This window comes from Takifugu flavidus, chromosome 6, assembly GCF_003711565.1.
Source record: "Takifugu flavidus isolate HTHZ2018 chromosome 6, ASM371156v2, whole genome shotgun sequence".
Classification (NCBI taxonomy): domain Eukaryota; kingdom Metazoa; phylum Chordata; class Actinopteri; order Tetraodontiformes; family Tetraodontidae; genus Takifugu; species Takifugu flavidus.
Genome location: NC_079525.1, coordinates 7,472,762 through 7,500,680, shown reverse-complemented (window position 1 = coordinate 7,500,680; position 27,919 = coordinate 7,472,762). Strand labels below are relative to the sequence as shown.

Below are 27,919 nucleotides of genomic sequence, written 5' to 3'. Positions count from 1 at the left end.
TAGTATTAATAGTCCAGGTTAAAAAGTTACGTCATATACCAATGTTTATTTTTCCATTTCTTTTTTTTTTTTTTACTGAAAATGCTGAATCAATAACCAGCTTCTGGATTCTGAGAAAAATGAGCAAAATACACCCGGACAAGTAAAACAGGCAAATACGAGTCATGGCAGATATACACACAGGCAGGGCATTGTGGGAAAAATGGTATTGGGGCATTTTATACCCCAAATGAACTGACTCCAGATTATTTTACACCCCCAATTTTATTTTTATCAGAAGAAGAAAAGTCTTAAATCAGTATCAAAGATGGCACCGTGGCTCCTGCTTTAACCCCAGCAGTGTCGAGTGAAACGTTGTTGCGCTGTTAAAATCAGACTCTCCTAATTTAATTTGCATTTTTTTTCTTTGGTGTATTTTCATCTACAGGATGCATCATTGTGTTTCTGATTGAGCTGGCAGCCATTCTGGGACTTCATCTAACATTAGCTATCGTTGTCGAGACTGAAGTACAGATTTATATAAATAGATTTCCAAAATGAAAAATATTTGTCATAAAAATAGAAGTGCCTTTTAGTTTATTTTTCTTTTAATTAAACTCAATAAAACAGATGCATCTTCACATCCTCCCGCTGTCCAGAAAATAAGCCAGAATAAATTAGCTTGCATGACTTCTGAGAGGTTGCATATTCTTCATATTTACAGCTTGTGTTCTCTGGTAGTTGTGCTGTCTCGCTCTTTATGAATATATCATTGTTTACACTCTCTTACACTTTTATGACACTTCAAATCTTTGAAACTAACATAGTTGTATTGCATATTTCATCAGTGGCAGATTTCAAACCGAATACTTTTGAAAATAGAGTGTGGTATTTGTGCATCTAATATTTTCTGTATTGCATTCGATATTCTGAAACTGATATGTCTGTGAGAAAGTGTGGCTTAAGCTCTTACTTGTTATATGTTGTAAAGATAATTTCATCTGCATGGCATCAGCAAGTTGCCCCGAGAACGAGTCTCAGGCAACAAATAAACAATCAGTATCATCAGATGACGACTATAGGTGCTCCTGCTACTGCCCTGCCTTGATGTGTATATCTGTTATCAGAGCAACTGTCAATCCAGAAAGCCCAAATTTCAACAGACTGGAAGGAAAAGACGAGGAAATGGCAGCAAATGACAGTGGTACAAGTTGACCGATGCATCTGTGTTTTTAAATTCCCAGTTCTGCACAAAGTTTGCAGGTCAGGTTCAGCGTTTGAGTCAAGCCCGCCGTTTCTGAGCATCCGAGCGGCATCTCAGAAGGCCAGGCCAGATCCACTTCAGACATCCATCTGTAAACACTCATCCAAATCCAAATCAAAAGAGAAGCTGGAGTTTCTGACTGGATCGCCAGGAAATCTGATGGCTGATGGCGGTGGGTCAGAACAGATCAGGCCTGTGAAGAGAAACCTGCAGAGATTTCAAATGTAACCATGAGGTAGCATTTAAACATCACCTTTGTTGGATTTTCCTATAAAAATCATTTGCAGATCCTTCCCAATCCACACTTACTTAAGCAGAGGAGATGTCTGCTGCTACGTCTGAGACTCGGCCTCCTGCTCTGCTCCCACCACCCTGTGGATGCTCTTGATTGACAGGTACACCTCCTCTTCTGGGTCATAGTAATAAAACTTACTTAGGTAGGAAATTAGTGGCCTGGAAAGCAGAGGAAACAAAGAGGTTTACAAATCAACCGTTGCATATTTCAACAGAAAGAGGTGGTAGTGATGGTGTGACTCCTGTCTGGCTGGGCACCTGGGCAGTGGAAGCTCCTGGATGTGGTCTATGCGGACAATTTGTCGGATGCAGAAGCGACAGAGATGTTGCAGAGACTTCACATTACTGAAGCGAGACACAGGATACAGCAGCTGAACGGGGGTGGGAGGAAGCCCTGGAAGAAAAAATGACTGTCATTAAAGACAAAGAGACCAATTAACTTTCAACAACAGGGATGCAAACAGGAAAAACCTCCTCCGCCGCTGTGGTGTAGTTTATCCTCAGACTGAACGCCATGGAAATGTAGAAATCTGACCTGAAATGCAGTTTTTCCAGCAGTTTTTCCCTGAGCTTTGAGGAGTTTTTGAAGGCTAATTTAAATGAAAAGTCTGAGTGTAGAATCACTGAGCAGTTATCATCACTATCACCATGGCAATGTCTAATTGCATGCTGGAACATGGCTGATTGAGAGTCCATTAGAGTTTTTTCTGCTTCCGACGCCTGTTTCCTCCTTCATCTGCTCCTTCGGTTTAAGTGAAGGAGGTGATGCATCTGCTTCTCAGCTGATGGATGTGCAACATACTGTATATATCAATAAATGTAAACACTGTTTCTGATCTCTGGGGGCAAACACATGAAGCAGGCATATCTAGACACTGGTACACATGCACACACACACACACACACATGCACGCACACAACAGCATCAATCATGTAGGAGCTGAATGTTGACAATATATTCCTCATCTCATCTTTTCACCAAATGGCAGCATGCATTCATTTTTGATCAGGACTGGCTGAGTGAGCATATGTGACCCATCTCACCTGGGACTCTGGAGCGTAGGAAGTAGAGGAATTTGCCATTCTTGGAGTGCATGATGGCTCGCTCAATGAACTCCACCACTGAGTGACAACGGTCCTCAAATTTGGGGTGACACCACAAGCTGAACGTCCCTGAAGGGGGACAGAAATGCTGTTTTTTATTCATCACATAGCATTTGATCATCTATAAATAAAAGCTTCATTAAATATGAAACATCTATGTAATTCCAGTTAACACGCAGAAGGGCCTGCTTGCATCAAGGTCTCCTGCACACACCACCTGGTAACGTCTATTAAGACCTCTTTCATATCCGTTTCATATCCTTCATCTTCATGGAGAAATGTCACTTCTGGGGGAACCCATAAATCTTTGATGTTGCCCTTTTGTGCTGTTGGATGTTGTGAACTCAGCTTGTTTGCTGAGAAATTTGCTGTCCATCAGAAATGTCCAGAGCAGGATTGACGGGTCAGTCCACCTAACCCAATTTCAATGCCAAACAGGGTGGATTAGATAGAAAATGCTTGTCTCCATCACTGGGCAACATTCTCTCCAAGTTATTTTTGTGTGGGTTCAGATGAAGCTGCAGCCACGATTGTGATTGACAGGGTGGAATGTTGTTTATTTCCACCTTTAAAGCATTTTGTTAAGTCATGTTTTCACATTTGTCTTTGAGTCTGAAGTGATTCGGTCCTATGAGGGATCCTTTTGTGGTGATTACAGTCTGACTCACGTCTGTAGTCGGCTCAACTGTCGTTGCTAAGATGTCGAGGCACAAAATGCTGCTCCAAAATTCTCAAAGTCCCCAAACGAGAGAACCTCTTTTGCTCTCAGCTTAAGATAATGAAAGAAAAAGGATTCTAAGTTTATGGATAAGTAACATTGCTTTAGGCAAATAAAGGGTAACTTGATTCATCCATAAAAACTTGGTTGTCCTTTATCTCGCTGCAGTGACAAGGCTGCTAGCCTGAACTGCTGGCCAATGTCTCAAAGCAACATTTCAAAATAAAAGTCTAGGATGAAGAGTCCTGTTTGCAACACTGGGGGTATGTTGACTTCCTGTTGACTGTGGTTGTTGTTGCGTCTGAGAGCGCCATGCCCCAATGTACTCATGCACACATGCTAATGTTGATGTGAATGTGTTGTGTCAGTCGGCCCCTCACGTCTGAATAATGAATGCATTTCCAGCCGTGACTCCATAGCTTCCTCTCATTAACGTAGGGGCCTGTCTTTGTGTTGTTTGTGCGCGTGGGTGTTACCTTGTCACACACGTGTGCACATACAGTATGCTCCAAGTGTGATGTGAGTTATTCATGCTTCAATATTGCTGTGTGATTCTATTAAAGCTGTATTAGCACAGGTCTGACTTAATTTCATTAATGAATTATTTTATTTTTATGTATTATTATAAAAGTTTAACACCGACATATGGTATCTACATTCGCAAAGATATTGAATAAAGGCATAACTTATGTTGTTTAATCAATCACTGACCCTCAAACTTCCTGGTTCCACCCCTGTGGAGTCTGTGGATATCCTCTACTGGTAATGATTAATCCCAGTAGGTGTATAGTAGTTACACATGTGCTTTATGTTCCCAACGTTTTGGATGACCAACATCTAGATGCACGTGTGCCCGGAACCTGGAGCATTTCGCGGTGGGGCAGGGAGCAGAAATGTGTGTTTATGACACACCTCGTTTTTAGGCTTTCAGCTGTGTTTTCATTTATATTAACGGTTTTGTGATGGTTTGGATTAAGATCGATCACCTTCTTCAGAGCCAAAGGAGCCTGATGTCCGTGTGAAATGACTTGTAAATAATTGACTATTATGTTTACCTCCCTGCCTTATTTATTATTGATACCGACAGACATGGTCTTTCTGTCGGTGCTCAGGCTCAGGGAAGATAGGGGATTACAGTAGGATTAGAAAAACTGCATTTCTCACCTCGATAGTGCTCCATGCGTGTGTGATGTGTGACTCCTTGTGACCTGAAGCTGAGGCTCAGAATGTACCGAGGGTCCGAACTGTCTCGGACCAGAAAAGATCCGTCTGGTTTCCCTTTCAGCTTCATCTCCGCATCCTCCCAGTTCATTGGACCCCAGTACCAGCCGCACTGCAGCAGAACCAATGAGGCCTTCATTAAGCAGAGCCAGAACTGGCCTCACAGCTGAGCCTTTAGTCACATTCATCTATATTAATCTCAACCAAGTCAAAACAAGATGCTGATGCCAACTCTTAACATGTTTTGTGTGAATTTCACAAGGAGATTAGTTGAAACAACAGTTCACTGAGTATAAAAACCACTTGAACAACTGCCAGCAGGGTTGTAGGCCAGTATGAAAGCTGTGTGACTGGTGTCAGGACTGAGATTATTTTTTCTGTCAGATGTGAGTTGTACCTTCTCCAGCTCTCTCAGACTGGCAGTAAAGTTGCTAGCTTCAGACCGTCGCAGGGCACACAACATGGGAGGGGGGGGCTGTCTGGAAGGCGCAGGAGCATCTGCCAGTGACGGGTTCGAATGAGGAAGTGCCCTCAGGAAGGCATCTAAGTGACAGAAAGAAGAGGAAATATTACCTCAAATTATGAAGGAATGCAATCATTTTGTGGTTTTCTCCAACATAAAAAGGGTGTTGAAATACTGACATTTGTTCAATGAAATCAGGTATGACTGGATCACAACACAATGCTAAAAAATTTTGCATCTCTTTTTTATTAGCTTACAAGCTAGTGCCTCTTCCTGTTTGTTTTTATGGTCACTTCCTGTTTTCAGGAAGTTAAAGAGTTCAGGTATCTTACCATTGAGGCTGAGACTGTGTTGGATGGTAGCATGGGAGGGAGGAGGAGGAGGAGGGAGAGGCAGGGGGAGGGACTGCAGGGAGGCCCCCATTACACTCACAAGGAATGGCCCAGGCTGGGGCCCCGCTATGTCATCTGGAGGAAGGAAGGGGGGCAAGGAAGGAAGGAAGGAAGGAAGGAAGGAAGGAAGGAAGGAAGGAAGAAGGAAGGAAGGAAGGAAGGAAGGAAGGAAGGAAGGAAGGAACGAAGGAAGGTGCTTTTCAAAACTATCAGACAGAAAGCCTCCAAAATGCATATTTTTCATCTGTTTCTTAAACAGGCAAAGTTTCTTCAAATTGTCCCTTTACATCAATCTTTTTTTAAATAATGATGCCTCAATCTAAACTCAACAGCTAGCCCAAATTACAATATTGTAGATTAGATTTTCAACGGTTGAACTTAAGTATTTTAATGCATATTAAAGTTGCTAAGTGGCTTAAGAATCAATCAGTGACCAAATTCAAACCAAAGCTTCTTGCTGAGGGAGCCCAGAGAACAGGTGTGACTTTACCTGTGGGTTTTTTCAGCTCCTACTGTAGACTGGAATTACTCATTTCACAGAATGTGTGTCCATTTTAGAATTGACTAACACTGTTCTCGTCTTTTGCTGTTCACAATTGAAGGGAAATACATGTTTTTAAAGCAGTTTTAGCATCATTTAACCAAATCAGAATCAGAATCTTTATAATGACATTGAAAAAGAAAAAAGAGGAAAAAGTTTTCCTCTAAGCGAAACTTTTAAATTAGATTTGTTGTTTGCAGCTGACCTTTAAAGCTCCTCCAATCAGGTTACAATATATTGCTGGAACTTGTCTGTGTTCCCTACACTGCAAGGCAGAAACTGGTTATAAAGCTCTCTGGATTGACTGAGGGACCAATATTAGGAGAAACTGTAGCAGCTGTCGCTTCATCATGAATTTAGGCACGGTAGAAAATTACCTTTTACCTCTCGCCTTTTAATCACATTTATCTCTGTGTGTGATGCAACATGTGTGTATGTGTAGCAATAGGTTTAGACCAGAGATGAGAAAAATACCTAATAAACTGAGGCTTCGGCGTGGAGGAGGGGGAGGCGTGGGAGGGTGTGGCGTGTTTGCCCCTCGCCGTGAAATATCCACATCCAGTAGGGACACAGTCTCCCCTGAAGCCAGAGAATCAGCAGGGGGAAGGAGAGAGAAAAGAGGAGAAGCAGGCATCCGTGAGAGAGCGTCACTGTGCTTGTGTTCTGTGCTGCAGAGGGCCATTAACGCCAGATAGGATGATTCTGTTACACCCAGCTAATCAGCAAAAGCCTCCACAATACAGAAAAACATCCTTTCAATGGCAATGGTGATGCAGCGGAGTTGATGTTTTTCCAAGGTGAAATTCAGCAGTTTGTAAGAGAAACACATTCCAACAAGCAGATGTGTGTCGCTCCACATCTCCTGGTCATCTCTTTGCTTCTGAGACATCACACACCAGCTAGGATAGTAAACACAAGCATGACTTCTGGGTTCTTAGTTCTTAACACTCAACACTTAAAACAACCCAGCTTGGCTCCTGTGGGGCCACCAACACGAGACACTGCCTGAGCGGTGGAGCTTTATTGTTTCTGTCTAATTGGAAGCTGAGGCTGTGCCAAGCAGGCGCTCATGGAAGATAAAAAAAATACTTTTTAAACATCATCATTCATAAAACAGACAGCAAATCTAAGAGCAGGTTGGGGCTCGGAGCCCTGAGGAGATTGTGGAGAGATTCTCAGAAAGATTCTCACAGTCCGAAAACACGTGAGAAGGTTACAAACGCAGCAAATATAGTAAAATACATGTGGTACAATTTTAGAGAGGAATCAATTTGAGAACTGACATTTAGTATACAAAATTATTTTTTTTAAAGTTGGAGTAAATTATGCATTTAGGAACCAATGAGAAACTGGGTGCTGAGTGAGATCCACTGTAATAATCAACTGCACGTGAGAGTCAAACATGAATTTAAACAGATGAGCAGATCTCAGACCCGAGCTGGCCTCCCAAGGTCTTATTTACAGCTTTAACTAAAGGCTTGGGGAATTGAGTTAACTGATCTTTTCATGCCTCCTACTTCAAATCTTATAAATACAAGTGCTACAAATGGGTTGTGCGTAAAATGAGTGGGGCTAGGTTAGCATGTTGACCAAAGCAGATCTGAGGGGTGAGAGTGCAGACAGAAGCATCAAGAAGGACGTCTGCAGGGAACCTGAGCTCCAACCACAGCAGCATGCAACCCTTACCAGTAAAAGCAGAGAGGGAGGCAGAGAGGGAGGCGGGAGAGAAGGCACTGTGGGCCCTGGTCAATCTGGGCTGGTTGTGGCTGCAGGAGACATGTAAAGACAGGTATAAGAGGAGGAGGACATGAGAGGGGAGTTAGAGTACAAAGAAGAATAATTAGTAACTGCAGAGGTCCAGAAAAATCAACTTTTCCGTGCATGGGTTTGTAGTTTTAAGTCCTGCAGCCTTTTTGTGTCTGTTTGAAGCTCAGCTCTGGCAGTCGTCTCATTTGAGACAGTTTTCTTCAGCGGACGTTTGAGAATCATGACTGGACAGGCACATGGCAGCAGTTTATTTGGGGGGAAAGGTCCATTAAGCTACAAGCTAACAGAGATCAGGCCAAACAACTTAATAGGAGCATTGACTGCAGGGAAGTTTTAGTAGAGATTGGACAGTAACTGATGTCTGGACTTTGGACAGATGGCCAACTTTATGGCTCAATCAAGATAGAGTTGTCTCTTATTATTATTTTTATTTCTGGGATTGTTTTGCATGACCTTGTTAAAGAAAATACATTTTTTTACCATTAACTGTGCAACGTTTAACTAAAAAAAAAAAACTCCGTTTAAATGCAGATTTACTTTTTCAACGGAAATGTTTGTGAGACTCGACAGATCTTCTTCGGGGGGTGTGGACACTCACCTGTCTGTGTCCTGTTCTGGACCTGCGGTGGTCGCCATGTCCACCAAACTTCCAGCAGAAGATACCGAGTAGGTCACCGACGGCCTCTTGTCCAGCAGGTGATTTGAGCCACTGCAGCTTTTAGTCCGGAACAGTTTGCTCAGACGGATCTTTAAGGATCCTTTTTTGGATTTCACCGGAACTTTTAGCGTCTTTTCGCTCCAAGTGGGTGTCCGTGGCGCGCTGGCGCACCTTTCTGGTCGCCTTTTGGGTGTTGACGCTTGACTCAAATTTGGGCTCGCGGTCCAAGGAGAATTCGGGACAGGGGTGGCTGAGGATGTCACGGCAGTGACCTGTCCGACAGCCTCTAGATTCTGGGCGCTGGACATGTCCCCGTGGAGGTTGCATACCTGCACGTCGAGATGCGCTGCTGCAGCCGCCTCGGACGGGGCCATAACCTCCACCTGCCTCCTCAGTTCAGCTTGGAGGCTGCTAATAGAGAAAGCCCCGGACATTTTTTGAACTATTTCTCTTTTCCTGTTTAGTAAAAACTCACGGCGCCCGTTTTCATCATCATTCTCTCCGTCTGGGCACTCATCCATGTTCAAGCCGGCAACATCCCCGCTCCCCAGGCCCTCCAGAACCAACAAAGCGTCGCTGGTCTCTGTTGGGTCATTCCCCGGTTCTATCCCCCCTCCACCAGAGCCGTGAGCACCCTGACACGAACACTGAGGAAGCTCTCCAGCTTTGAGCAGCATCTTCGGTACCGCACCGACACCCAGCTCCCCGAACCTTCGGGCCAGTTCTAACACTGCTCCCTCTCTGTCTCTGGAACCCCATTTAGAGTCTCTCATGGTTAGCGGGTTGGACCGCTCCGATAACAAGGGCCAATCGGGCGGGGTGGTGATGAGTCCATGCTGGCGACACAGCCCCGCAGATCCTTGCATCTCAGCAACAGAAGCCGTCTGATGGGCTCCCCATGCCAGGTCCTGCAGGTTCTGCTGCTGTTGAACGGGGCTCAGTGTGTTGTTATTTAGTGTGGAGCCAGAGCAACTAGATCCCGGGCTCTGTCCCAAACCCAGCGCGCTCGGCTGATTCCGACGCTCTAATTCCAAAAATCCGTCCGCCTTCTGCATAATATTGGAGAAGACCAGCAGCTGAGGCCGTAGGCCGGGGCTGGGACTGAAGTCAAAGCCTTGGGCCTCCACCGGGCTCTGAGGTAGAGGAGGCGCGGACAGCGGGGCTCGCCTCTCCATCACCCCGGTGTCAGGTGCGGCCGTGCCCTCGCCGCTCGCCTGCGCTTTGTTCAGCAGGCTGCTGGGATGCTCGAGGCCCGTCGTCGTATCCCTACTGATATCTAGCCCCGCTTTGACGCCGCAGTGAGCCAGGACCTCTTTCCCCAGCCCTGGCACCACTCCTCCCGGTGGCAGATTACCGTTTTCTGCGTCCAAGCGGTCATCCTCGGCCGCGGAAACCAGGCGCATCAACACGAAATCGGGCGACATATCTTGCGCGTTGTTCATAATTTATTCCTCAGGATCGCGAAACAAGAGCTATTAAGCGATCTGCGTCTCACATAGCTAACCGCGGAGATCTCGATCCTATAATAAAGAAAGGGCCAAGCCGCCGCTGCCTCCTAGAAATAGGGAGCGAACGAAAAAGCCAAAATATAAATCAGCCGATAGATTTCTTCCCCCTCTCCACACGATCGCACCGCATCCATCTGTCAAATGTCGGGGAAAGGAGTGCGGCTGGCTCCAGGCAGCAGTCGGACCCCTGGGTCAGACATGCGGTCTGATCTGAGCCGTATAAAAGCAGCCGAGTCTCCGGTCAGTGCCACCGTCTGCCTCCCTCTGCGTTCCCAGCCAGGCCCCACCCGCTCCTCCTCCTCCAGCACAGAGCACCGCTCTAAGAGCGCCCACGCTGAGAACTATAAATTAGTTTGTGGCGTTTTAATATCAACCTGATTCAACTGCGTGGACTGATTCTGGATTGAAGTGGAAAAAAGGAGAATATGTTCCAATAATCTTGGGATCACGATGTACAGGAAGTATTATTCCGGCAGTGTTTCCGCTGCAGCTCGGTGTGTCTGTAGGTCTGTAATGATTCTAAATGGGAGATTTGGAAATCCTTTATTTATGATAATGACATCAGAGAAAATTGCGTATTTTCTTGCACAGCAACGACGTATTTCCGAATATTCAACTAACAGTTCATTCCAAAAGGATTTTGGAGAGTAGGGTCTAACTAAAAAAAGATTCAGAGAAGAGCTCATTGGTTTCTGAGCTGGCCAAAGCTTACAAGATGCAAATAAAGAGCAGCATTTCCAAACAGCTGACTGGTGCTCTGCCATTAGAACTTCCATCATTATGAGCCACTAGATTTCCCTGCAGCACCTCTAGATGTGTACAGAGGCTTATAAATAATGCACATTTCACACCAGCCTGTGGGCCATTCCATTCTAATTCATATACATTTTGAACTGGTAGTAAAAATACAATCTACTGTATGTTCTTTGACTGCTATAGGAGCATCTATTATTCATTCATTCATTCATTCATTCATTCATTCATTCATTCATTCACTATGATGTCATTATAATATCTTGATTATGTCATGTCAGGACATGATTGTAGGAACATTTCTAAAAAAAAAAGCTTAATGTAAGACAACAAAGACTTGAAAAAGATCATTTTTTAATATTTAAGGGAGTGCCATCCTGCCCTGTACATCCATCCTTTAGTTTAAAGGTCATTTTCTGTTCATGAATCTTTACTCGAATGAAGTGCTGGACTTCTTACTCCCTTCAAGAGTAAATGTAAAGGTGGACATACTTCTTACCCCACTATGTAACACACCTCCTCCTTTAATTTGCTCTGAACTCTTTTATAGCTGACATTTAATGAGGTGTTGGGAACTGATGTGCTTGTCTTTGGCCTTCTTCCAGTATTTAATAAGCATTTCGTCACTCAAGCCAAAGTTCTCAGTCCTCTGGTGGGCAGCAAAGCATCAATACTGACAAGATTCACACCATTCCACTCCTAGATATTTTTTGTTGTTGAAAGAAGATGCGTCTGTCACACCCCCTCAACCAATTCAGCTTTATGACTGGATCTAGTCAGTTTATCGTTTCGCCTTATTTAATTCAGTTATTCATAAACGTGATTAGTACTGCTGAACAACTCTCCGCCGCCATCATTGGTTAAATCAGACTGATGACAGGATTGTACGAGGCCCCCCTGGTGGTGTAGAAACACCCCACCCCTCCTTCTCTGCTGCATTGATACGACATGACCAGCAGAAGACGCTGCAGACTGCTCTGCAGAGCTGCACCGGTGAAGCGCAAATGAAAGTGGATGAAAGAGCATTAATCCTTACACTTTGTAGTCTTTGAGCCCGTGCGTGCGTCCGTGCGTGGCTCCATGTAAGCCACAGAGGAGGTGTATTTGTCCATAGTTGAGGTTTTGTGCAGTGATCAAAATAACACCCTGCACTGCAGTAGACTGACGTGATTGTGTACAGCCTGGAAGTCAAAGGTCAGTGCATGCAGCTTTTACATCTCACTAGTTGTTATTGATGGTATTAAGCACATTTTATATCACGTTCTATCACATTTTGTCATCTTCTCTCTCTCTCTCTCTCTCTCTCTCTCTCTCTCTCTCTCTCTCTCTCTCTCACCCACACACATATGCACATGCGTGCGCGCGCACACACACATATGCACTGATTTCATCCTTACACTTATTTGAATGCTACCCTGAGACGCGTACAGGAGGCGCTCCACCGTCCTCACTCACACCTACCAATCTGGGACTTCACTGCAGAGCAGGGAAGGTGCTGCAGTCACCCTCAAGAAACACAATACACACACGTGTGTTTGTGGGTGCACATGTGTGCCAGAGAGATTATTTATGTGTGTGCTCAGGGGGAGTTGGTTGGGGGGGATTCCCAGAAAACAGTTACCATGGCCACCAAAACAAAGATTTCTGTCTGCATCACGCCTCACAGTTAGAGCACCTCACCCCCACCCATCTTTTTTCTAATGCAGCATATCTCTCTCTCTCTCTTACACACACACACACACACACACACACACACACACACACACGCACGTAAACTCAAACATAAAAACCTACAACAGATACACAAAGTGGGAAGTCCTTGAGACTTGAAACACCTAGAACTATTCAAAGTTACTCTGTAAATGTGGCTTTCATTACCATGTGCCCATGTGAAAGTGTGTTGTGCACAAGCATGTGCAGTAAAAGAGCATCCTCTTTTTCTAATATGGAGGGATTAATCCATCCAGTACAGGCGAGTCTTGATGGATGCATAAATGCAGCAGAGCTGAGCTTAACCTTCATCTCTGTATGACTGCACCATTCTCATCTCTGTGAACATAAACACAGAGCAGATGCACCACTGTCATCACCATTCATCTCCCCAATACGTCAATACGGAGGAGGGAGGGACAGGGTGAATTGGGGGGGAGGGAGGATGGTCAGACATCAGAAGCCTCTGTCAGATGAGCTGGAAGCTCTATACCAGCAGATACGAGAACAGCAGATGAAAACAGGCACAAATTGTGTCTCATCCCTCCATCTCTCCTCTCTCTGCTCCAACTTCAAGGCTTTCCCATCTTCTTCTCCTCACACTCTTCCTCCTAGCCCATGCTGCATTTACTGTACTCTGGATGGTGGAGCATCATTTTAATACGAGGAACAGAAGCTGAGCGGCTCCAGGCACAAGAACCTGGGTGGACGGAGATGCATGAGCGGCATCGCACCAGCGCGACTAGGAAAACACCTGCGTTATGATATCTTTGTGGGCAGAGATGTGCAGGCACACACATGGAGCCGTGCACTCTGTGTGAGAGCGGCAGAGACTCCTGCTGCTGCATCTGTTGACAGAAGGATGGAGACCTTTGCTGGAAAGTTGAAAGCTCAACGAACATGTGATATTTTCTGGGGACTAGAGTGGAGTTGAGCATGAGACAGTAAGAAGGTGTCGTAAGTGTGACCATCTGCTTCTTCTTTGCCAGAAACAACTCAGGATGCACCCTGTTTTGCTTCTTCTTCTTCCACTTCCATCCCTCCTTAGATCACAGGTGACTCCACCAGGAGCCACTGTGGAGGAAAACAATGGCACTGAATCTCCAGCAAACAGCTTGAGAACCTCAAACCTAACCAGTCCATCCAGTTCCATCAGACCTCCAGAGGATTATGGATATTCATTGATGCCTTCAGGATCTCCAACAGAGGAAGAAGATGATTGGTCACCAGCAGAAACATACATGTACACAGGACAATCCTCCGCCCTGGAAGCTGCCCGCTGCTCACGGGCATACAGTCCAGCAGCTCAGACTGGATCCTTGCCCCAAAGCTTTAATGTTCCCCTTGGGCCCGCTCTGGATGCGCTGACCAACACAGCCAACTTCCTCAATATGATCTTCCAGGCCAGTGACCTGCGGGAAAGCACGGTGGAGGAGGACATGGAGTGGTACCACGCCCTGGTCCGTGCCCTGCTGGAGGCTGACAGGCTCATCCGGCAGGCTCTGCTCACCTTTGATGCTGACCCAACTGCCACAGTGCCACAATTAGTGCTTCGTGCCTCCCATGACCCTGCAGCCAAGGTCCAGACCATCATCCTCCAGGACTTTTCTAAAGCGTGGGACAGCATGCATCAGCCTGCTCCCGCCCCTGATGACAGCTGGTTCAGGAATTTAAAATTCCCAGAGTCCAATCAGCTAAAGTCAGCCTTATTCAAGCGGGTGCTTCTTAATGACCTCAGCACCTTGGACACACCTAAGTGGAGGCAGGGAGACAGTTATGTGACCAATCGCAGTGGGGTCCACTGGGCCAGCGCCCCCTTCCTCGACTGTCAGGACGGACGCTTTGTGCCTGGCTGGATGCTCACCCTGTCCATGCCCTTCTATGGCCTCAAACCCGACCTGACACCAGAGTTCAGGTTAGCCCCCCCCCCCCCCCCCCCCCCCCCCCACACACACACACACACACACACACACACACACACACACACACACACACACAAGTACTTTATCTATAACACTGGCTGCCTGCTCCAGACCTGACATGTCTTGCTGGTGTTCCAGAAACATCTCTTGGATTATGTTTATTTAAAGGTAACCCCCACCCCCACCCCCCACCCCATCCTGTCTGTATGTCTGTGCATTAGAGGTGTGATCCGAGTGGATGTCAACATCCAAGACATCGATTTGGACCAGTGCAGGAAGGGAGATGGCTGGTTTGCTGATACTCATCAGTGCAACCGCACCACCATGGAGGTAAAGACAACATAGTGGCAACACGTGTTCGATCTAACCTCACAGCATTTCAGAAACAGCTTGTTTTTCCAACCTTGTATCACAGCTACAAATTAAGTTGTAAAAGCCTCAAAAATGCAAATGAAAATTAGCATTTTTGATTTTTATTCACATGTGATGGAAGGTACCATTAGCCGAGTCCACTGATGAGACGACACAGCACTCAGTGTGCTTCTCTTTTAATTAATGAGCCCTTGGGTTATCCTCTTTTTTTGGAACACACAACCACTCAGCCTCATCTGGTAATGATGCAGTTGATGGGTAATCATCAGAGCTTGAACTCTTTGCTGCCTGAGTGTGGAGGAAGTGATGGAGCCTCTCATGCATGCACTAGACCTGCGTGCACCCTCACAGTCCCACCTTTGAACTGGTGAATCAGGCATCATAGGAACATCACAATGAGGACACCAGACGGTAGACAGTGCAAAACCTTTATGTCCCAACTCTTCTGAAGGCCATGGAGCTCTGAGGCTTTGCGTCTCTGTGTATGGTGGGAGTGTGTTAGCTCTTAGCTGCAGTACCACTTCAGCCTGATGAAATCACCTCATTCAAGAGCTCCCTAAGCTTTAAAAGCTTCTAGACAGATGTAGAACATGCATGTTCTTGTGTCTTGGCTGGTGATGTGCAGCTCACCACCTCCCACTTTTTGATATGCTGGTTCCAAACACATTGTGGACATGGTGTGTCAGATTAATATCGCATTGTTTTTACTTCAGCGATGAAAACCTTAGAAAACTTGCATTCACCAAATGATGGCTTTGAGCGACATCACACAAAAGCACTCTGAAACAGTTTGTGACCTCTGGAAACAGTTTAAGCTTTCTGTTAGGTTCTGCTTTCATGTTCGTACTTTCACTCTTGAACTCTTCAGCCGACTCCAACCCCGCCTGAGCGTCAGTTTCCCTTTTTGCTCCCATCAGCCCGTCTGTCCAGGCCCCATCCTGTCCCTCATATCTCAGCCATCTATTTAAAGATGGCTGTGCTGGGCGGCGGCTGGCGGGATGATCTGATGGATTATGGCGATAATCCAGTTCACTAACATTCCGCTCCTTTATGCACCGCACTCATCGAGCTCTGAAACACAAGAGAAGTCCTAAAAATCCCCAAATCCACACGGCACTGTTTGTTCTGCCCTACCTGGCTTACAGGATTCAAACATTTTTACTGAGCTGAACATTTCCAGCTGACTGTGGCCGGGTTGTTGGTTCTCCTCCCAATACTTCTAACTTTCATTTAACCTGTAGAATCATCTCACTCACTGACCTCTCAGCTCCTCTCCACATCGACTGTGTTTATCATCTTGTCTCTCTTTTATTGAATTGTTCTATTTTGTCTTCTCATCTTTTCTCTTCATAAATCTGTGGAAATCTTTGAATGTTTTGTTTTTTCTTTAGTTCTTTTCTCATCGTCTCTCGTCTTCTCTAAACCCACTCTTCTTTTTCTGTTTTTTCATCTGGATTTCTTTTGTCATTAGATGTTATCTGATGTTCTTTTTTTTCTGTTTTTCATCCTATTGTGCACATTTAATCAAGGTAGAACTTTAATCTGAATTTATCCTTTATAGCCCCCTGCTTTTGTTTCATCTCTTTCCTCAAGTCAAAGAAGCTCATGTCTGTGTGTTATCAGTAAAAAGCACAAGACAAGACACATATTAATATTGGAAATGAATTCTAGATTTGGGTTAAATGTGTTCCTCAATTGTTCATGTTGTTTTATGAGATGCTGCTTTTTCCTGGTCACCGTGGTCCCCGTGAATGTGACAGATGACTAAATACATCTTCTGAACCCAGACGTGAACACGTAGAGAATTAAGTTAACTGCACTGAATAATCCATATCATGATAATGTTCAGCCTGTAGTATTAGAGCCTCTAATAACAGGGTTGTGAGTTCCCATATAATTGTGGAGGCTGTGTGTGTGTGTGTGTGTGTGTGTGTGTGTGTGTGTGTGTGTACAGTTTGGAACAGGATTTCTCTAGAAAAGGATAATGCTCTCAGTTGGGGCATTATGTATCCATTTAGCTTTTAACTTAGATTAACACACAGACCATCCATCCTTGTGTGTGTGTGTGTGTGTGTGTGTGTGTGTGTGTGTGTGTGTGTGTGTGTGTGTGTGTGTGTGTGTGTGTGTATGTGTGTGCGTGTGTGTGTGTGTGACCCCATTTTCAAACACTGTCAGCTTCATGTTGCCCTCCTCATGTGGAATGTTTAAATTGCTGGTAATGTTTGTTGGACACTAGCTGTTGCCTTGACAACCATTTCTCTCTACATCCCCAGTCTTCAGTGATCACCAAGAGAGCATAAACTCCATCTGATGAACTCTTTTTGAAAATAGCTTTTTTGTCACGCAGTGCGTAACAATTCCAGGCCGAGGGTTCCGTCTGGGTCAGTTCTGCTGCCGCTGTAAAGAAGGTTACTACAATCCTGAAATAAAAGCTCCAGACTCCAGTAAGTCCATAACATCTGCCCACAGCTGTTTGAATCACAGTTTTATGTGTTGATTTTTGTTGGTGTGATATCGTCCACATAACATTCGTGATCGGTCTGACTATTTTATTTGTTATTGTAATGTCCTATTAGCTTCATCTGTCACATTGTGGAAACATTTTGAGGCCAAACTCACTCCAGTATCCACTTTTTAGATATGGAATTCAAAAATCTGAGGCCTCCATACAGAGAATAAAGCTGGGTTAAAGTTATAAGCTTTAGTTGTGTGTTTCCACTCAGTACGATTATCCAAACTGGGTATTGAAACTACAAATTAGGATCTGGAAATTTAAGGCAAAATACCAGCTTTGGCTCCATAAGTTTGACAAATGGAAGGACAAATTGTTCACGGTCAGCGTGTGTTCATGACCTGATTGGATGAAAGGTTCCTCATGTTCAACTGATACCTCCAAACACAACCACATCTGGAGAGTTTCCATCAAAAAGCAGACCCGACGTATGAGATCTTCCATCTAATTAATAAAAGTCTAACCATTTAAAGCCTTTATTGTTTATGTGCTATGCGATTTGGAAGTCATTTATTCCAGCACTTCACATGGGTTTGTGTAGGAGTAGGTGCAGATGGAGGCTCGGTGAACAGGAGTGACCGTGGTGTGTGTTACCCGAACATGCCCATCTGTCTCCCATGCTGGCCAGGCTGTAAGAGCTGTGAGGACGCCACCCCCTGCTGGGTGCAAGAGGCCTGGCTCCTCAGGGGCAGCATGCTGGCACTCCAAGGTGTCTTCATGTTCCTCGTCTTTGTCAGCATGCTGGCGGCCTACAAGCACCGCCGAAGCCGAGTGAGTCAATAATTAATCCTCTGAGGTTTAAATGCCTTTAAATTTAAATTATGCTCGTCATTATATTTTCTCATCACAATGACTGTAAAGTTTGTCTTAATATCAGCTCCATCTGAGAAGAGCTGAAGGCAACTTTAACAAACATTCAGTGTTTTCTTTACTGTAGATTATATAATTCTTCTTTAGTTCGCAAATGCAGCTGTATTTAGATCAGAACTTGGGCTGGTTTTCATCACATTAATGTAAAACAAAAAGGATTTCTTTGCTCCCACAGAGGATCCGGGCGTCTGGCCTCCTGCTGCTGGAGATGATCTTGTTCGGGTCTCTGCTCCTCTACTTCCCGGTGAGACTGACAGAGTGGCTAAGCTTAGAGCCCTTCACACATCACTGCCCAGCACAGATTATATCGTAATGGCCCTGTGGTGAGAGGATGGATGCGCTGGGTGTGTGTGTGTGTGTGTGTGTGTGTGTGTGTGTGTGTGGTAACAGATTTCATAAGTACTCTCTTGATTTTTAATCATCACTTTCATTGAACCCATTAAAGAGCCCTTAGCGTCAATTATCAATGACTTTTACTAGCTCTATTTAAAATGTCTAAAATAATTTACTGCATCTCTGTTCATGAAACGAATAATTTGGGATTTATTGTTGTGTTCTGGGAGAACACAAACCTCCATTGATGATATCCTTGAAGATTTCATCTTCTGACACCCAAACCATAATGTTTTAAAGTGACTCAATCATGGAGAGAAGTCCAGATGTTTATCTCCTGGGGGAAATTTTTACTGTTGATGACAAGACAACATCTGGATAGTTGAACCTATCACTGGGATTAGTGACATCAAAGCTAAACTACAGCTCAAGAAATACTGTACAAATAACATCATCAGTTAAAATACAAGAGTGCACAAGCATCAATAGTGTGTTTTTAACCTGAGCACAGCCCATTTCTGCTGATTGAAACCTGGTGCTGCCTCTGGTGCTGAGGGCTTTCACCCAGGAGCAGTTTATCCTTCATGAGTGGTTGGAACCTGGTGATGTAAATTTGCTTTCACATTTTAGTGACGCTCTTATCCAGAGTGACACAGAGCATCACATTCCAACGAGCTTTAATTCCTGGATTACAGTCATCCTCTGACAGAAGGAGCATCCTGTTGTTGGACATGAACAGCAGTTGCAGTTTTTAGAGGCTACATTAAGGATAGTCTTCACTTTAAAGTTGAGTCCTAATGGTACTTCAGCTGTTTGTTGCAGTAAACAAAGCCTTTGTGTGTCTGCAGGTCTTCATCATGTACTTCAAGCCGAGCACGTTCAGGTGCATTCTGCTGCGCTGGGTCCGCATGCTCGGCTTCTCTATTGTCTATGGCATCGTCACGCTGAAAATGTACAGGTCAGGCAGCCTTGAACATCTGACTACATATGTAACAAAATAAACCAAAATAATTGTCTACAAATATAATGATAGTGATTAATCACCATTTCCATTAAGCCTAAACATTATGAATGAATCAAATATTCCTGTAATATTCGGTATAATCAGCGTTACAGATGTGGTGGGATTGTTGCCTCTGCAGGGTGCTGAAGGTGTTCCTTTCACGTACGGCCCAGAGAGTCCCCTACATGTCCAGCCTCCACCTGCTGCGGATTCTGGGAGTGATGTTGATGACAGTCAGCTGGTTCTTGTGTGCGTGGACGGTGGGAGTCCTGCAGAACCGTGACAGGAACATCCCGGTCTTCATCACGGCCACCACATCGGACGGACAGGGCTTTAACGTGTGTTACGTGGACCGCTGGGACTACATGATGGCTGTGGGTGAGTGACGAGCAACAGGAATCCACACTAACTAACTTACTAACTAGCATCTTTTCCAGCCACTAGTTTTGTTCTCTTCCCTTTGTTTTACCACAGCCGAGCTTCTGTTCCTGTGCTGGGGCAGCTCTCTCTGGACCGCTGTCAGACCGGTACCCTCTGCCTTCCACGAGCCTCGCTACATGGGCATCGCCATCCACAACGAGTTGCTTCTCTCCACCACGTTTCACCTCATCAGGTACACATCAACCCTATCCTCTGCAGCACTGGATGTCACACTCACAAGTGGCTGAGGACGAAAATGTGAACTAACATTGGGCTGTCTGTGGACCGCAGGTTCACCTTTCCCTCTCTCCATCCTGACTGGATGTTGCTGCTCTCCTTCACACACACCCATGTTACCATCACAGTCACACTTGCTCTGCTCTTCATTCCCAAGGTAAAACACAAGAACGGATAAAAGAATGATTATAGCTGTTGAAGTGTTTTCCCAATTCATGAACAGTGGGTACGTGCACATTTTCCAGTTTCTTTATGTATCGAAGCCGGGGAGAGAGGAGATTGCAGCGGAGGTGTATGAAGACGAGGTGGACCTTCGGCGATCGTATCTCAATAGCAGTTTCCATTCTGCTTGGAGTGAACACAGCGTGGACCCAGATGACTTCCGGGTAATGTTCTTCTCCTCTCAGCATGATATTATTAATTGGACAGGAATGAGAAGAGATTCCAACATTAATTTCAAATGAAAGAAGGGAAAGGCTGGTTCCATGTTTATAATCAAACACTGACTGAACACCTTTCATTTTCTTGCATTTCTCTACTAACACTCTCTTTTCTGCTTCGTAATTCCAACCAATTCTTGGGCCCAGTTCCAACCTCCCTAAGTGTCTTTCCTCATCAAATTTTCTTCTTCACCCATGACAGGATGAGCTAAAGAAATTATATGCCCAGTTAGAAGTCCACAAGACTAAGAAGATGGCTGCAAACAACCCTCATCTGACAAAGAAGCGAAGTTCTCGATGTGCTTTGGGGAGATCCATTATCAAACGCATCGCTGAGATACCAGAAACTGTGAGTCGGCAGTGCAGTAGAGAGGAGAGAGATGGATCCTTCCGCAGTAAAGCTGGGAACCAGTCAGGGTCCTTCAGGAGTGCCACAGACACAGTATCTGTTAGTATCAGTTACAGAAGCTCAATGAAAACACCGTCACCCTCCTTACGTAAGTCCAACAGTGACCATTACCATGTCCGGGAACAAGACTCCTCCTTGTATGGCTTCACATTGAACACCAATGCTGCAAAGAGATCTTCTCGAAGATCTGAAACCGATTCCTTGGATATTCCTCCAGGCGTCTGTAAATCAGTCAGTGCACAGAACCTGACAATCGACACCAACCTTCTTCATCCCGATCACACAAAACTTCACAAATCCTGGAGTTTGACCTCCAATAGTTCAATAGAGAACAGAGCAAGCAACGCCAGGACACGGTCCAGACAGAGACTCTCCATCGGCGAGCAGACCCGGAGTGCTCTTCAGTCAGAGTCGTTTGACAAAGCTGAGATCTGTCCTTGGGAGGTGGAGCCGGAACAGTCTGACAACAAGAGCCAGAAACATGTGACCTATGTAAACACTGAGGCTGATGCAGAAACCCCCCCATGGTCTCCACCAGCTCTGGTCTGTCCCTGGGATCATTTACCACCCCCAGTGCAAAATAATTCTTCAGAAGACCAGAGACTGCAAAGTGAATCGGAGTCCCCCAAAATAAAAACAGCCGTGTCTTCAAGTGCGCCGGGCTCTCCGAGGCCAAAGGTCACAAAAGATCAGCGTGTCTTTTCCTTACGCACCACTACCAACAAGTGGCTTTCTGTTAAATCATTCATGGGATCGATGGAGTCGGAAAACAAGCTGAGTAAAGACTTAAGCATCCAAAAAGAAGATAGCGCTCCCACAACGCCCAGATCAGGAGCATCTAGTAGATGTCCAAGCATTGAAAAGAAAACCTTGCAGAAAAGAAGCTTGACAACCACAGATGGAAAACCATGTCTTGTGAAGCAGAACGCCATTAGGCTGTCCTCCGGAGATTCGTCTGACAGAAGCCCGAGAAGGCTCGTTGTTGTGAAACCTGCCGTTCACCCCTGGGATGGGGAGGACACGCAAAGAGACGGAACTTATGAGAACGTGTTTTTATCAAGGCAGAACAGCAAACGTAGTAGCACCAGCTCGCGGGAAACCACCAGCAGTTGTAGAACCCCTTCAGTTCACAGAAGAGGTAGCAGAATCACACCAGTCCGGAATGTTCCAGCCGCAGATGTGTGTCCTTGGGAAGTAGCTGCTACCGTCCCAGAAGGACCAAAGAAACAGCAAAGCATTAAGGCAAACATCTGTCCCTGGGAAACTCAGATATCTGATGCAGCCAATGTTTGTCCTTGGGAATCTCAAGAGCAAGCAAACATAATCAGACAAGGAAGTGCCCACAGTAAGACACACGTTTGGGAGTCAAAGAATATTCCTGTGATCTATCATACCAACACTTCCACAGATTCACAAACAAACAAACATCCTTTGAAACGTGCAACAGAAGTATGTCCATGGGAGTCTGCAGATACAGCCCAACCTTCCACAAGGCAGGATCACGAATATACTAACGTTTGTCCCTGGGAGGTCCAGGACAAAGCTGAAGTTGTATATGAAAATCTGAATCCTTTGGAAACAAAGACAGCATTGATGGTGCCTCTTCAAGAAGAAGGTCCCAAACATGCCATCTACCCTGGTGCTCCAAAGGAAAGCTGGAGAAATGAGCAGCACCATCTGAAATCTTCTTATATGCATTTGACCAAGACTTCTGAAAGTTCTCCATGGGATTTCCCCGAACCCCCTAAGATCATGGAAAACATTTGTCCATCGGAGGACAACAAAGAGTCACAAATCATAACAGTCAAAGTGGATGTTTGTCCCTGGGAAGCTAGGGATCAGGACGGTCCAGAGGTCGCTCAAAACAGGAACCCGTCTCTGAAAAATCATTCTGCACAGGCTGAGGTTCATTCTAGGACTGATATCTGTCCCTGGGAGACAGAAATACCAAAAGTCCAGACAAAACAAGACAGTGCTCAGACTGATGTGTGTCCCTGGGAGACAGAAGAGTCAAAAGATCCAAAAGCTCTAAAGAAACAAGACAGTCCTCGGACTGATGTGTGTCCCTGGGAGACAGAAGAGCCAAAAGACCCAAAAGTTCTGAAGAAACAAGACAGTTCTTGGACTGATGTGTGTCCCTGGGAGACAGAAACACCAAAAGTCCTGACAAAACAAGACAGTTCTCGGAGTGATGTTTGTCCCTGGGAGACAGAAACACCAAAAGTCCTGACAAAACAGGACAGTTCTCGGATTGATGTGTGTCCCTGGGAGACAGAAGAGCCAAAAGACCCAAAAGTTCTGAAGAAACAAGACAGTTCTCGGACTGATGTGTGTCCCTGGGAGACAGAAACACCAAAAGTCCTGACAAAACAAGACAGTTCTCGGAGTGATGTTTGTCCCTGGGAGACAGAAACACCAAAGGTCCTAACAAAACAAGACAGTTCTCGGACTGATGTGTGTCCCTGGGAGACAGAAGAGCCAAAAGTTCTGATAAAACAAGACAGTTCCCAAACAGAAGTTTGTCCATGGGAGGCAGAAAAAAGGGACAACACTGAGGCAGATGTTTGTTCTGCTGAGGCTCCAAAAATCACCATGGAGGGTTCACCCAGCCCAGGAGGATCTCCTTCACCTCCTAAACTGGCTGAACGCTCCAACTCCATTAGCTCATTAGACCAGATTGGGGAGTCCAAAGAAAATTTAGTCCTAAGCCGTCGTGATGCTTTGTATCCCTGGGAGATGGTACGATCCAGATCTGGCTCCTTCACAGATAATTGCTCAGATGTTTTTACCTGGGAGCCTGAGAACATACCTGAGGAAGATGAAGAGGAAGATGCAGAATGTGCTGCAGAGGCTTTGGTGTTCCCACCCGACCTGTGAAGGCCAAAGAAAAGTTTGACTTTTAATGTCTGGAGCACAAACAGCTGCCCCCACAGAAGGCCGAAGGGGCCAGTCAAAGACGGTGTTCTGGGCCATGTTGAGTTTCCAGAAGGTGTGAAGATGGTATAGGAGCCACTACTGAGGTCGCAGTACTGAACAATGTTCCACAATCATATATGCAACTCATGAGCCAACAAATGACTTCAGTGAAGATAAAAACTTCAATTCTGCTTATTTTTGTTTGGAGGAACGTGTATTTTAAAGAGGGAGGAATCGTCAACCACAGATAACAGAATGTGTTCTGACAAGTAGAGACCTATACAGCTATGCACTGGTGTTGGACAGGATACTGATTTGTCATGTGCAGATTTAACAGGTGGTTGTACTAAAAATCAGCCATTTCCGATTCATATTGTATGTTTGAGTCTGACAACACAGTCGAAAGTTAAACCTTGAAAAACAGGAAGCTGTTTGCCGCAGCGATGCATTTATCTTTGAAATCAGGTGTTTGTGTCATTGTTTAACACTTTAAACACACGTTGTTTATAAGGTTTTCGTTAATGCAGTATGTAGTGTGCGCATGTTGTGTTGTAATCTTATTTTTTGTCATGTCAAAAAAAAAAAAAAAAAAAAAAAACAAAAACAGTTTAATGCTACATGTGCTGACAGCAGTTCCAGCACAGTGATATCTGGAAGAACCTTTAGAGAATAAGAGATTTAAGCTTGTTCTGAAGGAGGAAAATGGCTCCATTCCACTGATGCTAAGTGAAATGAAAGGGATGTCTTATTTTTATATTGCTGGAGGACAAACGCAACCCATTCATTATGGAAATAAACCATTAAACAGCACAAATGTGGATAGTTTATTATTTTACACATGAATATTAGGTCTTCTACAAAAACACAAAGCAAATCTCATATATTATGAAGTTTGTGGTCACCAAGAGGTTTTTTTCCTTATGTCAGACTGCTGGTTGATCATGATAGAGAATGAAGCAGCTTTTACAGGTTCATGCAGGAAACACCTCGAACTCACCTGCTGCTTCCATCTAATCAGAAAACTCAGTTAAAGCCTGGCCAAACATTACAGCGTTTAAACCATTTCTACAGAACCAAATCCGTTTGTGGCATCAGGAGGTGAACAGCGCCACCTAGTAGCCTACTTGTTCCACTGAACTGCTGCTGGTTTGGCAACGTTGTAGTTGAGGGCATCAAACTCTTCTCCTGGTTTCAGCTCTGGACCAGCAATCATCACAGTCTATAAGGGAGAACATGCAAGTTTCATATCATATTGTACACATAGGAGGTCAAAGGGGCTTATAATAAAAGTATACATTGGAAAATAAAAGCAGTAACTGATAATTACTCTAACTTTTCCACCAGTAGATCAATCAACAGGGGGGAGGAAATTTTGCTCTTAACATCTTCAGTGATAATCTAATCAGCAGAATTAGATTCACTCTAGAAAGGAACGAGGCATCTTCAGCAAATTGTCACTCGTTCAGTTGCAGCAGTGGTCAGAATTACTCATCTCATACCAGAGTCCTCGCTCAACAAACTTTCCAGCAGGTTCATTCCTAAAATGGTGCCACTCTTATCTTCACTGTGATCATCCACTGAACTTTCAGACAAAATGCTGGCTCCCAAAAATCTCCTTAAAGAGATGCAGGAGACAACTTTCTAAAGACAATGACGTGAAGAATATTCATCTTGACTATAGCATGTCTCACGATCCCCAATTCACTACTAATGTTGATTTAATTTAATTCTCTTTGATCATTACTTGGAAAGCTTCCGCAAATTAGAAATATTTTCTTGTCTGAAAGATTTTTTAAATTTTAATTCAACATTTTAACAAAGGAATTCAGCACCAAAAACATTTTTAAACCAAAAAAGCCGGTGAAAGAATTGAAGCATAGTCCACGGGCTTGAAGACATTAAAGTGAGGGCTGGATTTTCAATTCACCAAGTTGGGTTTTTTTCTGATTTTGTTTGTGCTGAACCTCCATCTTTGTGTTCCAAAGAAGGTTTTCAAAAGAGTAGATAGAGTAAAGCATCACCTTAATAATTGGATCTTTGGCAGGAGCCCAGGATGGCACTATTTTTCCATGTAACCTCCAGCAGCCGTAGGGGTTGACCAGATGTCGCTCTAACACCAGGTACTCCAGAACGTCCTTGGGCTGCTCTTCACTGCCCAACATGAGCCTTCCAAAGCGATCATAAATAGCCAGTGTCTGCAGGATGAGTAGATGAGAAGAACAGTAACTTAGTTATCTCAAGCCTGACTGAAATCTCAATTAATGTAGTCACACATTTTCTTTAAACAGGAAGAGCAGAGAAAATGATGCAGAAATGTGATTCACCGGGAGAGAATATTAATAAATTCTATTTGGAAATACATCACAGCAAAAATATATAATTACAACATAAGCAGCAAAGACTGGATGAATTCTTGCTTATGATATAGGTTGTACCTGTCTGGAGTGCATGCGGACCGTCACCTGACCATACAGGTTGCCTTTGGAGATCATATCAGGACAGCGGGCGTGGACCACCCTGGGCAGCTCCAAAGATTCCACAAACCTCCATCGGATGGTTTTGTACCTGTTCCCCCTCGTCATCTCCTGAGCAGAATCCAGAGGAGAAAAACAAAAGGGTGAATGGAATACTGGGGACAAAACTGAGATAATCAGTAAAATGAAATAAATGATTTGGGGTGGGGCAAAAAAAGTCAGTTCAAACTTTAAATGAAACTATAGCTCACAGGGTAACATCTCTCTGTCAGCAAGGAGTGAAGCTTCTCTTTGTTGAAGCTGTAAAAAAAGACACCAACTGTTAGTTTTGATCAGGGACATTAAATGAAATGAGCTTCAATAACACAGCTCTGAGAACTCAAATATCAGAAACGATCCTTCCACAAAGACCTTTTGGTTTCACTTTTAAATGGCTTTTTTCAAAATTTGCTGTGAAAATTTAAAAAATGTCTTACTTTGTCAGGCAGTTGTGAGCTTCAATGAAGATTTCCTGTGCTCGTTCTGCAAAGATTTTTGTTGTGAACTCGGAGTCGTGTTCCTTGATTTTACGAATCCTATTGGGGAAAATGTTCAGGTTGGTCAAATGAACTATTAAATGATTTTTACCTCTATTTCAGACACCTAAGATATAAAGCTCTCCTGTGCTAAAACAGATTTAAGAACACGATAACGCAATAAGCTCTAAAACAATCTTACGCCAGCTGTGAGGCAGCGCTCTGTCGGAGCTGTTCAGTTCTTTGTTTCAAGCCTTCTTTAGACAGACTGGAGAGACGTGCATCACCTTCAGGGGGGATGTAGGGGTCAAATACACCTGCTAATAAAATGAGACAAAAGTTTGTTAACTTTTCTACATTGTGTGTGTGTGTGTGTCACAGTGGGTTACCGGTGCAGGCGATGTTGATGGGCCTCTCCATGTACTGCTGCCTGAACACAATTCCTGCTGCTTTGGCTTTGGCCTCTGTGTTTTCCTGCATTTTCCCTTTCAGTCCCGTAGATGGAGGGATAAAGTAGCGCTTCTTAGTCCTGACTTGCAGGAAAAGTGGGACATGATGCTGTCCTTCCAGAGACCCTTCAACTTTCTAAAAAGAAAACACAATTTAGAAACTTCCTCTAACAAGATGCTCGTCATCCAGTCGCCCTAGGTGACAGCACTAAACGGCCGGTGCATTTGACCCCATCTGCTAGCTAGCGTCGTCAACATACTGACAGCTTGTTGACACTACAAAATTAAATAAACACCAAAAAAACTAGCCATAAAATACGAAGACTTTTTTTAACGTGTCTTTACCGATAAACTGTAACATGTCACTCTGCGGAGCGCAATCAGCTTCCTCCTCATGTGCGTCGCCATCTTTGGTTCTTCTTCGGCTGCAGATTTTGCAGCCTAATACAAGTGGTCAAACTGCTCTGCTGCTCTCTAGCGGAACACACAACAGATCATCACACCCGACAGAAGAAGCATTTGGCTTAAAAGTCAAACTGAAAACAGAAAAGCAAAGAAAAGAAAAGAAAAAAAACAAAAGAGAGCAATGCTTTATTCTGGTTATTTTGTTAAGTACAGAAACATAGCATCTATGTGCATGTATAAACAAGTTTTTATGTCTGAACATTTAGATGC

At 44.5% G+C, this 27,919-nt stretch overlaps 3 protein-coding genes and 1 long non-coding RNA gene across 8 annotated transcripts; 2 read left to right on the top strand and 2 right to left on the bottom strand.

Moving 5' to 3' along the window:
* Window positions 1-26: 26 nt before the first annotated feature.
* socs7 (suppressor of cytokine signaling 7) lies at window positions 27-10,375 on the bottom strand. 2 transcript variants are annotated; one of them, XM_057035898.1, is made up of 10 exons: window positions 8,342-10,373; window positions 7,663-7,742; window positions 6,451-6,555; window positions 5,376-5,510; window positions 4,978-5,123; window positions 4,524-4,692; window positions 2,582-2,710; window positions 1,796-1,931; window positions 1,553-1,696; window positions 27-1,450 (listed from the first exon to the last, which is right to left on the bottom strand). In XM_057035898.1, exons 1-9 carry the CDS (start codon window positions 9,841-9,843, stop codon window positions 1,576-1,578), a joined length of 2,523 nt encoding a protein of 840 aa, XP_056891878.1. In that variant the 5' UTR covers window positions 9,844-10,373; the 3' UTR covers window positions 27-1,450; window positions 1,553-1,575. The 2 variants fall into 2 exon arrangements, with proteins under 2 accessions (XP_056891878.1, XP_056891879.1); XM_057035899.1 differs by lacking the exon at window positions 5,376-5,510 and having other exon boundaries at window positions 8,342-10,375.
* Window positions 1,449-3,935, top strand: LOC130527561 (uncharacterized). Its single transcript, XR_008951063.1, has 2 exons — window positions 1,449-1,638; window positions 1,753-3,935. It is a non-coding gene; the product is annotated as an uncharacterized LOC130527561 (long non-coding RNA).
* Window positions 10,376-11,731: 1,356 nt separating the features above from the next.
* gpr179 (G protein-coupled receptor 179) lies at window positions 11,732-24,620 on the top strand. Of its 3 annotated transcripts, none has more exons than XM_057035805.1 (12): window positions 11,732-11,856; window positions 12,950-14,287; window positions 14,516-14,624; window positions 17,014-17,110; window positions 17,720-17,949; window positions 18,224-18,292; window positions 19,230-19,339; window positions 19,524-19,762; window positions 19,859-19,997; window positions 20,096-20,198; window positions 20,287-20,427; window positions 20,684-24,620. In XM_057035805.1, exons 2-12 carry the CDS (start codon window positions 13,374-13,376, stop codon window positions 23,765-23,767), a joined length of 5,235 nt encoding a protein of 1,744 aa, XP_056891785.1. In that variant the 5' UTR covers window positions 11,732-11,856; window positions 12,950-13,373; the 3' UTR covers window positions 23,768-24,620. The 3 variants fall into 3 exon arrangements, with proteins under 3 accessions (XP_056891785.1, XP_056891786.1, XP_056891784.1); XM_057035806.1 differs by lacking the exon at window positions 11,732-11,856 and having other exon boundaries at window positions 12,820-13,316; window positions 13,421-14,287; XM_057035804.1 differs by lacking the exon at window positions 11,732-11,856 and having other exon boundaries at window positions 12,820-14,287.
* On the bottom strand, window positions 24,618-27,749 carry mrpl45 (mitochondrial ribosomal protein L45). 2 transcript variants are annotated; one of them, XM_057036095.1, is made up of 9 exons: window positions 27,590-27,749; window positions 27,185-27,380; window positions 26,998-27,115; window positions 26,757-26,855; window positions 26,532-26,580; window positions 26,242-26,391; window positions 25,828-26,001; window positions 24,931-25,025; window positions 24,618-24,816 (listed from the first exon to the last, which is right to left on the bottom strand). In XM_057036095.1, exons 1-9 carry the CDS (start codon window positions 27,650-27,652, stop codon window positions 24,705-24,707), a joined length of 1,056 nt encoding a protein of 351 aa, XP_056892075.1. In that variant the 5' UTR covers window positions 27,653-27,749; the 3' UTR covers window positions 24,618-24,704. The 2 variants fall into 2 exon arrangements, with proteins under 2 accessions (XP_056892075.1, XP_056892076.1); XM_057036096.1 differs by having other exon boundaries at window positions 24,618-25,025; window positions 27,590-27,748.
* Between the last annotated feature and the right edge of the window lie 170 nt (window positions 27,750-27,919).

Bases quoted from the DNA above. Each gene is read 5' to 3' on its own strand.
- socs7 (XM_057035898.1), bottom strand. From the start codon at position 9,843: ATGAACAACGCGCAAGATATGTCGCCCGATTTCGTGTTGATGCGCCTG. The intron at 7,743-8,341 runs GTGAGTGTCCAC...TGTCTCCTGCAG, and splicing joins CCAGAACAGGACACAGACAG to CCACAACCAGCCCAGATTGA. The intron at 1,932-2,581 runs GTGAGATGGGTC...TTTTTCTTCCAG, and splicing joins CCTACGCTCCAGAGTCCCAG to GGCTTCCTCCCACCCCCGTT.
- mrpl45 (XM_057036095.1), bottom strand. From the start codon at position 27,652: ATGGCGACGCACATGAGGAGGAAGCTGATTGCGCTCCGCAGAGTGACA. The intron at 27,116-27,184 runs GTAACCCACTGT...TCATTTTATTAG, and splicing joins CATCAACATCGCCTGCACCG to CAGGTGTATTTGACCCCTAC. The intron at 24,817-24,930 runs GTAGGCTACTAG...TTTTCTGATTAG, and splicing joins GCAGCAGTTCAGTGGAACAA to ATGGAAGCAGCAGGTGAGTT.
- gpr179 (XM_057035805.1), top strand. From the start codon at position 13,374: ATGCACCCTGTTTTGCTTCTTCTTCTTCCACTTCCATCCCTCCTTAGA. The intron at 14,288-14,515 runs GTTAGCCCCCCC...TCTGTGCATTAG, and splicing joins GACCTGACACCAGAGTTCAG to AGGTGTGATCCGAGTGGATG. The intron at 19,998-20,095 runs GTACACATCAAC...TGTGGACCGCAG, and splicing joins ACCACGTTTCACCTCATCAG to GTTCACCTTTCCCTCTCTCC.